This window comes from Octopus bimaculoides, chromosome 10 (genome assembly GCF_046866305.1).
Source record: "Octopus bimaculoides isolate indiv1 chromosome 10, ASM4686630v1, whole genome shotgun sequence".
Classification (NCBI taxonomy): Eukaryota; Metazoa; Mollusca; class Cephalopoda; order Octopoda; family Octopodidae; genus Octopus; species Octopus bimaculoides.
In genome coordinates this window covers 54,606,678-54,618,831 of record NC_142937.1, presented here as the reverse complement: position 1 = coordinate 54,618,831, position 12,154 = coordinate 54,606,678, and the positions used below count along the sequence as shown (strand labels likewise).

At 38.8% G+C, this 12,154-nt stretch overlaps 1 protein-coding gene across 35 annotated transcripts in view; it reads right to left on the bottom strand.

The window, feature by feature from the left end:
* Positions 1-12,154, bottom strand: part of LOC106872761 (uncharacterized) — a 417,879-nt gene that overhangs the window by 48,791 nt on the left and 356,934 nt on the right. For all 35 annotated transcript variants that reach the window (XM_089358676.1, XM_089358664.1, XM_089358645.1 and 32 more), the window contains one exon: positions 4,224-4,289. In XM_089358676.1, the coding sequence (XP_089214802.1) occupies positions 4,224-4,289 (66 nt within the window). The remainder of the gene's footprint in view (positions 1-4,223; positions 4,290-12,154) is intronic.

Here is a 12,154-nt window from a genome sequence, read left to right as displayed (position 1 = left end):
GTATGTACATATACATGTGTGTGCCTGTGAGCTGGCATAAAATATATATTGTGTGTGTGTGTGTGTGTTTTTGCATGTATGTATAGGTCTATATACATATATCTATATTTGTATATGTAAAATCACAAGTGTATGTGTACATACACAAGCCTATGCATACACACACACACCAATAGCTAAATCTCTGTTAAACACAATGCAGGATTTCAGTTGTGTTTTGTAATGTATGTCCCCCCACCCCGCCCATTTCAAAACCTTTTTGTTTCTTTAACTCAAGAAGAAGATTATGAAAACATTCTAAGGTATAGATTCCTTCAGAAATGGAAGTGAAAGCAAGGGTTGAAGGTTGAAAGAGAAAGAGAGAGAAAGCAAGGGTTGAAGGTTGAAAGAGAGAAAGAGAGAAAGAGAGAGAGAAAGAGAGAGAAAGAGAGAGAGAAAGAGAGAGAGGGGAGTCATCTGGAACATGTTACAGTATTACCTCACTTTGAAGATCAACACCAACTAGTGTTCACCTACTTATTTCAATACTAGATGCAGTAACAAAACAAAAATAAAACTGATTATTAAACATTCTGCATTACTTTACTTCTTTCTTAAAAAAAAAAAAATCAATCTTTTTTTCTTTTACTTATTTTAGTCATTTGACTGCAGCCATACTGAGGTACCAGCATGATGAAGAACTTTTAGTTGAATGAATTGATCCTAGTACTTACTTTTCGTTAAGTCTACTACTTATTCTCTCAGTCTATTTGACAAACTGCTAAGTTACAGGGACGTAAGCACACACACACACACACACATATATATACATGACAGGCTTCTTTCAGTTTCTGTCTGCCAAATCCACTCACAAGACTTTGGTCAGCTTGAGGCTATAGTAGAAGACACTAAAGTGCCACACAGTGAGACTGAACCCTGAATCATGTGGTTGGGAGTTGGGAAGCAAGCTTCTTACCACACAGCCACGTCTGCACCTAATATAAAACACTTTTTTAAAAAATGTTTTATGACCAATAGAGATAGCTGATCAACTTTTTCTAGACACTATCGTTAGTATTGCTATATCAATTGACATTACAGCTATCAGTCAGTATTTCAGAGTCAACTACAGTGTAAATCAAGCTAAAAGAGTTATTTAATTCTGGTATGCAGCCTGATTTTTCATTGCAGGTCTTCGAACTGATACCTATTCATAAATGTAGCTAAAAGCTTATTCTATTATTATTGTTATTATTATCATTACAAGGCTGCAAACTGACAGAATTGTTAACATGCTGGAAAAAATGCTTAGCGGTATTTCACCTGTCACTATGTTCTGAGTTCAAATTCTATCAAGGTTGACTTTGCCTTTCATCCTTTCAGGGGTTCAATATATTCAACTATCCCTGCCCACAAATTTCAGGCCTTGTACCTTTAGTAGACAGGATTATTATTATTATTAAGGTGGCAACCTGGCAGACTTGTTAGCATGCTGGGCACGCCTGTCGCTACATTCCAAGTTCAAATTCCATCAAGGTTGACTTTGTCTTTCATCTTTTCGGGGTTGATAAATTAAGTACCAGTGAAAAACTGGGGTTAATGTAATCGACTAGTCCCCTCTCCCATAATTTCAGGTTTTGTACCTTTAGTAGAAAGGATTATTATTATTAATATTATCTTATATATATTAAAAGGCAAGTTGTCTGTCTGTCTGTGTTGTGTGAAATACTTCTACGCCTACAATTTTCAACTGAATTTCACCAAATTTGACATGTATGCTCTCTTTGACTTAAGATGCTTTTGCTTATAATTTTTTCCTTGAAATTCCGTGCCCCCAACATAAATAGACTACTCTCAATTTGCCTAGGATTTTGATTGAGCCAGCGAAAAATACGTGACACACACCCAGCTGGAAAAAATTAATACTTTACTTTGTCAGTTGTGGCAAGCTCTTATCGATTGCTTGTATAGTACTACCAGCAGTATTCATTTGCAAGTTACGATTTGCCTCTGTTCCCACATCAGCGCTCTTTTTTATATAATTATTCCAATTTCAAGCCACTTCAAAACTCTTACCCAAAATTAAAAATCCTTAATTCGGTCTGTTTGATTAACATTTTTGCGAACTACATTTTACTATTTTTGGGGGGCTACACATTCACCGCTTTTTCCTTAGGACTTTTTCTATTGTGTAAACTGATAATTTTCCACCCTGCCTCGATGCAAAAGATCCAATATAGGTCGCCAAACAAATGCTGCAAAGAAAAGTAAACATATGCATGCAAATAAATCTGCTGAGGACGCCGCCAGGAGGAACTCTCTCAATGCACTTAGGATGGCTTCAGTGCGAAGAAGAGAAAGTGAAGAGCAGTGCTGTGATCGGTTAGCACATATTGCTGTGCAACGAGCTGCTCAGAGCAACAAGCAACATTCAGCACACTGAACAAGAAGTGCCTCCTCTACTGCTGCTGCACAAGCTTCAAGGACTGCAGCACAACATACAGATCAACTTACAAGAGATTCTTCCTCAACTCCCGGCATGTGCTGCTCCAATGGTAAGATTACAGTACCTCTTCTACAAGATATTCCACTCCTTTTGACAGGGGTGTCTCCTTATTCTCATGACTTTCTCAAGCAGATACATGCCGACAACTGCGCGTTCCAAATGACTTCCTTCAGCACCAACATCATACAAGATGGGTATTTCGTGCCTTCCTTTGAAGTGCAGGGGCAGATTTACCATAGAATTGGTTCCCTGCAGCTGCATTACGCTGCCTCGCCTCAGTTTCTTCAGCTCTACTTCATGGGAGACTACGCTGACCAGGCATACTTAACAAACAGCCCTAGGCAACGCCGGATACGCCTGCTAGTTATTATTATAGACATCACACAGTATACAATATTGTGAGGTTGTTAATTGAAGATATTGTGTCTACCGGGGGTTTGTACTGTTTGTCAAATGTCACAAGGACCTCAGACAGAAAGTACTTTACGCAATATGCATGCAGTTCCAAGTAATGCCGACTTTTGCAATACACCTAGATTGCAGGGTATTTATAAAGTTTTCAGATGTTTTTTCAGATTGGGTGGTATTGAACCCAATGCTACGACAGTAGGGATAACCTTTATGTTTGACTCTCGTAGCTCTCACATCTTAGCAACCTCAATTCTCAGGTCTCCATATTTATCAACATTTTCTCTTTCTTCCATGATGATATGTTGATCTCCTGGCACTGCTACGTCAATTATTGTTTGTCTTTCCTAAAGGTTACTATATCTGGCCTTTGGTGCTCTAATACCTTGTTTGTTTGGAAGTCAAAGTCCCAGAGGATTTTTGCCTTCCCCTTTTAGTTTATTATTGTTATTGTTGTTGTGAGCTGGCAGAGTCATTAGCATGCTGAGCAAAATGTTTAGTGATATTTCATCCATCTTTACAATCTGAGTTCAAATGCCACTGAGGTCGACTTTGTCTTTCATCCTTTCAAGGTTGATAAAATAAGTACCAGTTGAATACCAGGGTAGATGTAATCAACTTACCCCAAACCATGAAATTGCTGGTTTTGTACCAAAATTTGAAGTTATTATTATTTTTAAGGTGGCGAGCTAGCAGAATCATTAGCATGTTGGCTGAAATGCTTAGCGATATTTCATCTGTCGCTACGTCCTGAGTTCAAATTCCACCGAGGTCGACTTTACCTTTCATCCTTTCAGGGTTGATAACTTAAGTATCAGTGACACACTAGGGTCAATATAATCAACTATTCCTCTCCCCCAAATTTCAGGCTTTGTGCCTACAGTAGAAAGGATTATTAATCTTTTTTGTATGATTAGTTTTATCAGTAAATAATTTTATCCAGTTGCAGCTGGGTTTGGTGTTTTATCTGCTTTAGCAGACCAATTGAGGCTGCCATTGTCACCTGCAGCATTGATTGTAAGTTAATACAAGATAAGGGACTTTAACATTTTTAATAGACCTGTGAGTACAATTCTGCCAAAGAGATGAGCTGTGGAAAATGTATCTGACAAATGGTACCCACACCTGTTCATTATCAAGAAATTATTGGAAATATTGCACTCCCCTGTGGCATGCCTGCATCAGCCACAACATGCTCCTCCTTCCACCCAGTGGGCAGTGACAACAAATGATGTGCCTAATAAATGGAATACATTCCTTCCACAAAAAGTGGATAAGACATTCAACAATAACAATAGGAAATGGAAAAAAAAAAACATTTGCAACTTACGTGGATAAATGCCTCGGTCAACCAGCTCAGTAACAGATCGCCGAAGCATCAACTTGCGCTTCAATGCTGAAAGAAAAAAGAGAAAATAATCATAAATAAATAATTAAATTTAAATGGGATTCATCTAAAATTTTGAAATAATATAACTTACATTTTATATTAGATTTATAGATTCAAAGAAAAACAATCTCAAACATTGCATCAATTAGTAGAAATGATGCTGGAAGGAAGAGAGAGAGAGGGGGGGAGAGAGGGAGGGAGGGAGGGAGAGAGAGAGAGAGAGAGAGAATGAATGGAGAATATACAGAGAATATATGCTTGAGAATGTATACATATGCATATATACACATCAATATATTCACATATAAATAGCTTCTCATATATATATATACACACACATATTGAAATGTAAAATAGCACAATGAAAACAGTATAACTATTATCTTTATTTTTTACCTGTTTCAGTCACTGGACTTTAGCCATGCTGGAGCACTACTTTGAACAAATTGACCCTAGTACTTTTATTCATTTCGGTACTTATTCCGTCTCTTTCGCTGAACTACTAAATTATGGGGATGTAAACAAACCCAAACAACACCAGTTGTCAAGCAGTAAAGTGAGAGACAAACACAGAAAAAAGACGCACACACATATGACACCCTTCCACAGTTTCCATCTGCCAAATGTTCTTACAAGGCATTGGTTGGCTTGTGATTACACACAGAATATGCAAGCAGTTTTCAACAACTGATGATATGAAATAGGTAAGTACTATAAGTGCTCAGTTTGGTCTACCACTAAAGCTCCAGCTTCAAATGCAATTGAAAAGTGTAGTATTGAGGACTGCTTATTGAAGGTGGCTTGAAGTGGTTTCTTCTCGAGCAGGCAGATACAGATTAAATTGAAAAATTGAAAAAGCAAAACATTTGGCATCAGATGTTTTTGGTATGCTTAGACAAGCATACCCCAACTATGCTCTCGACAAGTATATATCTATGTCAGTACATCTATCATTCTGTCTTCCTCTACACTATAGTATATTCTTCCTACTCATTCACTCTCCATTCAAAAATGAAATTGGTAACTTCCTCTATTCTTTGCCATGGATTATCATTGAACATTCTTGTTTGTAACTGCTAATGGACCTTACCTGTAATTTTATTACGGAACAGTATAACACATACCTATATTACACTGATTCATCCTTCATTCTTGACAAACTGGAATATCCTTGATTGGGGATATTTCTTTATTTTTAAATTACTCTAACTTCTCCCATTCTGAATACAGAATACTCAGCTTATGGAATCCTTACTCATTATCATGATCCACATGTTTGGCTATTCTAGAAACAGCTGCTAGAGGCCATATGTTCATACTCTCTATTTAAATCAAATGTTTTTTCAAGTGATGTCAAAGGCTTTGCTTTTTCATTTTTTATTTTAATCTACAGATAGATAGATAGATAGATAGATGAGAGAGAGGGGGAGAGAGAGGGGGAGGGGGAGAGGGGGGAGGGGGAGAGAGAGGGGGGGAGAGAGGGGAGAGAGAGGGGGGGAGAGGGGGAGAGAGAGAGGGGGGGGAGAGAGAGAGGGGGAGAGAGAGAGGGGGAGAGAGAGAGGGGGAGAGAGAGAGGGGGAGAGAGAGAGGGGGAGAGAGAGAGGGGGAGAGAGAGAGGGGGAGAGAGAGGGGGAGAGAGAGAGGGGGAGAGAGAGAGGGGGAGAGAGAGAGAGACAGACATGCAGACAGACGGAGGGAAGGAGGGAGGGAGTCAGATAGGGAGAGGGGGAGAAAGAGAAGTTTAGTGAAGCCCCAGTAAACATGGTCTTCCCAACAAATGTGATTCTACTCTCATTAAAGAATCAGACCATCAGTAATTGTTTTGATGTTGTTCTTAAAAATACAAACACTATTACAACATTTAGTTTTATACATATGCATGTGATATATATATGTATATATATATATAAACACACACACACACAAAGCATAAATACACATGTATTGGTAATTCTTCATGTGGCATGCTTTCATCTTTTATCCTCCTTCTTTGCTAGTTAGCTGTTAGCAACTACAATGTGTGTGTGTGTGTGTGTGTGTGCGTGTGATAGCTTGAGCTGGACAGGTCATCCATAGTTTAATTCCATTGATATTAGGAGTTACTTCCCTCCCAAAGCACTCAATGTCTTTCCAATACAAGGAAGTTCTCATCACAGTTTTAGTATTATGAAACCATGATTTTATATCCATTTCTAATTTTTATATTGCCATGATTTTAGATAATGATATTAACATCATGAAATGGTGATTTTAAATTAATTTCTATATTGCTACGATTTGAAATCAGAAGTACAAAACCAGCAGCCTTCTCAAAGAAATACATTTTGAGTGAAAACTCATTATACTAGAGTATATTTTTGTTGATTTAACTATATTTAAAGTTTATCATTTGAACTAATGGGATTTCTGACACACCTGTTTATATCTCTTTATCTATACTTGTAATTATGTTTAGAAAATGTAAAATGAACTGTGACTTAGCACACACATTCTTCAGGGGTGACTATTGGCATTTTTATATTTAAGCATGCTATGCAATGGCAAAAACAAAGTCATTGTTAAAAGTACACTTTGTCAAAGTTTTAAGAACAATAACCTATAAAATAATTTGCAGGAATTTTTTTTTTTCTTGTTAAATGGCAATTAAGAACAACATGGTGTCACAGCATACAAAGATTTCCCACTCCTGTTTTTGATGATAATGAATCAAAGGGCCTTCAAGTCAATCTAGCAAAAACCAAAGTCCTAGTAAGTAGGAAGGCAGACAAATCACAAATCACTTCAGGTATATGGTCCTGCTCGATCTGCAGAAAAGGCATAGGTAGAAACTCCATAAGATATACCCAGTGTAAGCTATGGACACGTAAAAGGTGCATCAATATCAAAGGAAAGTTAACCAGGAAGACAGTTTTTGTGTGTGGCAGATGCACAGAGGCAATAAATACTGAAAATGTACAGAAAACAGATTCCATCACATGCCAGGGAGAGAAACTAGTAGTTGATAGCTTCCACTATCTAAGTGACCAAGTCTGTAGCGGAGGTGGCTGCTTGGAGAGCGTAGCCACTAGAATAAGAATAGCATGAGCAAGTTTAGAAAGCTCCTACTTCTGCTGGTAACAAAGGGCCTCTCGCTCAGAATGAAAGGTAGACTGTATGATGCATGTGTATGAACAGCCATGCTACACATCAGTGAAACATGGGCTGTGACTGCTGAGGACATGCGTAGGCTGCAAAGAAATGAAACTAGGATAATCCGCTGGATGTGTAATGTCAGTGTACATACGCAACAGAGTGTAAGCACCCTGAGAGAAAGGTTGGACATAAGAAGCATCAAATGTTGTGTGCAAGAGAGATGACTGCGCTGGTATGGTCATGTGTTGCATATGGATGAGGACAGCTGTGTGAAAAAGTGTCATACCCTAGCAGTAGAGCGAACCTGTGGAAGAGGTAGACCCAGGAGGACCTGGGATGAGGTGGTGAAGCATGACCTTCAAATGTTGGGTTTTACAGTGACAACGACAAGGGATCGAGACCTTTGGAGATATGCTATGAGTGAGAAGAGCCGGCAAGTAAAGTGAGATCGCAGCTGTGGCCAATACCAGTGTTACATAACCAGCCCATTTGAAAGTACCTCTGAATCATCGGGTGACATACTGTACTTGGGAAGACCTGTTGAGTCAAGTGAAATTGTAGTCATAGTCGATGCAAGTGCCGTCTGACTAGCACCTATGCTGGTGGCATGTAATAAGCACCATTCAAGCATGGATCGATGCCAGTGCTCCCTGACTAGCTCCCCATGCCAGTGGCACTTGAAAAGCACCGCTTGAACATGGTCAATGACACCCCCCCCCCCCGAGTGGCTACCGTGATGGTGGTACATAAAGAGCACCTTCTGAACGTGGTCTAAGCCAGTGCCCCCTGACTGGCTCCTATGCCAGAGCTATGTAAAAAGCACCATCCGAATGTGATCGATGCTAGTGCTGCCTGACTGGCTCTCATGTCAGTGGCATGTAAAAAGCACTCACTACAATCTCGGAGTGGGTGGCATTAGGAAGGGCATCCAGCTGTAGAAAACTTGCCATATCATATTGGAGCCTGGTGCAGCGTACTAGCTTGCCAATCCTCAGTCAAACTGTCCAACTCACGCCAGCATGGAAAACGGACATGATGATGATGATGATGATGATGATGATGAAATTAGTGTCAGACCATGATTTTAGATCAAGTTGTTACAAGAAACAGATATATAATATGATAAATCTTTTCTTTTGCATTTCTCTAATATCAAGATTTCTATCGTTTTGCTCACAAGATCTTGCAAGAACTTCCTCTCAAGTGTTAACCTAAGATGGAACATTGCAACCATTACTGATACTTTTACCATTATCTTTACCCTTCAAAATCAATAAGATATTTATATGTCGTATTGTCTTTACATGAATCATATAATGTCCAATCCATGTCAGCATGGAACATGGACATTAAATGTTAATGATGATGATGTTTCGATATTCTAGTGCTGAAAAATAATAGTATCTTTAGATTGTGTTTTTAATTCAAACTTTCCAATCATATTATGTAATGTATAATATTCTGACCTTTCTGATCAATAGCTAAACTAATACATGGTGATATCAAAAGGTTCCTGGACTAGTTATCTATCTATCTATCTATATATATATATATATATATATATATATATATATATATATATATATATATATATATATATAAAGATGAGAATGTGTGCCTGTGTGAACCCCTAAAACTCAAGAACTATCCAACTGATTTCATTCAAATTTTACACATGCCTTCCTTACAGTCCATGCAGTGTCATGGGCCAAAAAAAGTTTCAACTTCTTGCCTAATGCAAGCCCAGAGCAATCTCTTATCTCTTATACTATTTCAGTATTACCTGTCAAAAATGAAACAATAACATCTCTCTATTGCAATGTGAGATACTTTCAGTTTAATACTTTCACTATTATAGTGAAACTATTACCTCACATATATACATGCATACATATTTGTCATAAACACTCCACCACTGCTACTAATAACTGTGGGAAACCCTTTCAGACCTGCCTCACATTTGAACCAGAATCTCAAAAACATTATCCCCTTACATCTCATTCTCATTTCATTCCCAAGACAGGGAAATAAAACTTACTTCTCACAATGGGACAATGGAAGATGGTAACAGACATTAACCACATGCTATCTTGTCAAGTGATATATATGTCATCCACTTCACCTCTAACCTTCCACGGAGAGTTCAAATGACCCCACACCACTATAGCACCACTAATATCTTCATCCTTCTAGCTGTCTGCTTTCTTATAAATACAACAAAATTCATGTCCAGGCAAACAACATTTGGAACGCAATTCATAATCACTGTTTCCTTTCCTCTTACCATTTCTCTCATCTTGTCTTTCACAACATTGCTCTATCAAAGCAATACTGATCAACTAAAGCACATTCATTCATTTTGCTGAATTCAGTACGTAACCTTTTTCATTTGTAAATTGCATCAATTTCCTTAAATGCAACCGCATGTGTTTCACTAAGGAAATATGAAGGATTTGACTGCTATTTCTAGCACACACTTCTACCATATAGCAGCTTTTCGCAAATACCTGTTCAGTGGTAGCATGACGTGCTACAAATACCAACCAAATCGGTTAATGTTTACAAGTACACCTGCATATCAACTTCCAACACCTTTCTTTCTTTCTTTTCCAGCGGATTCCTGTGTTTTCCATCATGGACATTCCAATTATGCAAAAATATCTTTCATTTTCAATTCCCTGTTCCTACTCCAAATTTTTACATTTTCACTTCTTTCAAAATAATTTCTTACTTCTTCTCTAATGTGGGCGCAAAGCAATCTTTTACATTGCTTCAATCAATTTCTTACATTTTCACTTCTTTTCAATTTCTTTCATTAAGAATAGGGTAACAGGATACTTGATACCAAGTGAAAACAGTCCCAGTTTTTCCCATTTTCCTTACTGAAACACATGCCACTGCATGCATTAAAATTTACTTATAATTTTTTGCTTCTTGATTAATGCGGGCCTGCAGACCTGTCCGCCATTACGGCAGGCCTGACCTGTTCATAACTTTCACATGCAATCCCAAGTGGAAGGAGATTCAGGCCGAACACTTCTTCGGTCAAAAACTTACAGACAGGTATGACCTCCTCACCCAAGTTTTCCATCTGAAGTTAATCACTCTCATAAAAAAAGGGCAAGTCTTCAGACCCATACAATGTGACATGTATACAATCGAATGGCACAAAAGGGGCCTTCCACATGCTCATGTCCTACTTTGGCTCTCAACGAAGATCAAATCCACTGACATCAACAAGATAATCTCTGCAGAGCTTCCTGATCCAGCTTTAGACAAAGTACTATACAAAATAGTTAAGGCAAACATGGTGCATGGTCCATGTAGGCGTAGAGTCAACATAAACTCACCATGCTTGAAAGACAGCATATGTTCAAAAAGGTTTCCAAGAAGGTTCTTACAAGAAACTCATACAGGCGCTGATGGGTATCCATCATACAGACGGAGAAAACCAGAAGACGGCAGTTTTGTAGCAACCATCGGACAGCACAAGGTTGATAATAGATGGATTGTTCCCTACTGCCCACTCCTGTCAAAGACTTTCAATGCCCACATCAACGTTGGCTTTTGCAACTCTGTTAAGTTCATAAAGTATGTTTGTAAGTATGTGAACAAGGGTTCTGACACTGCAATGTTTGGACTTCAACAAGAATACTGCCAGGATAAGGTGACGCACTATCAGGTGGGATGGTACATAAGTAGCAACAAGGCTTTCTGGTGCATCTTTGGCTTTCCACTTCACCAATGACAACCCTCCATTCAACAGCTTGCAGTGCACCTGGAAAACAGTCAAAGGGTGTACTTCACTGATGCTAATGCTTCTCTGTTGGCAGAGGAACCGATGGATAGCACACTCACTGCATTCTTCAAGCTTTGTCAAGTTGATCCATTCACTCAAACCATGCTGTATCCACCCATTCCATTGTACTACACTTGGAATGGAAAAAAATAGGCCCCAAGGAAAGCAGATTAAAATGTTCATGGATACCCTGGCATTAAGTTTGACACTTGCCTTGGGCGAGTATACACAGTGCAGCCCATTCAACAAGAGTGCTTCTACCTCCTGCATGAGGTCAGAGGGCCAACGTGTTTCCAGGCCCTAAAAACTGTTTATGGACATGTCTGCACAACATACAGAGAAGCCTGCTATCGACAAGGTCTGTTAGAAGATGGTGCACAATGGGGTGCAACTTTGGGAGAGGCTGCTTTATCAGAATCAGCTAAAAGTCTCAAGGTACTATTTGCATATTACTACAGGCATGTGAACCATGTGATCCTGCCACTCAAATACAGAAACAACCTGACTGAAGACTTTAAGCAGCAAGCTCAACTGCTCTATCCTGACATAGAGGGTATCAGCAATGAAGTCTACAACAAAACTCTCATTGACATTGAAGACAAAATTGCTACACTGGGTGGAAATGAATTGTCCACATACGGCCTGCTACAAACATTCAGGTCAAGGTCAAATAGCCTGTCCACTGCTGTCATTTGTGAAGTATCCTATGACACTCAAGAGCTTTCAAAGCACATTGTTGAAAACAAGCCTAAATTACTTCTGGACCAGCTGCAGGCCTACAGAACTATTCTTAACAGTGTATGCCAATGCAAGGAATGAATCTTCTTCCTGGATGCTCTTGGAGGGACAGGAAAAACATTTATTACAAAGCTTCTCCTTGAAGAAGTTTGGCAGTAGCTGTGACTTCCTCTGGGATTACAGCTACTTTGTTACCTGGTGG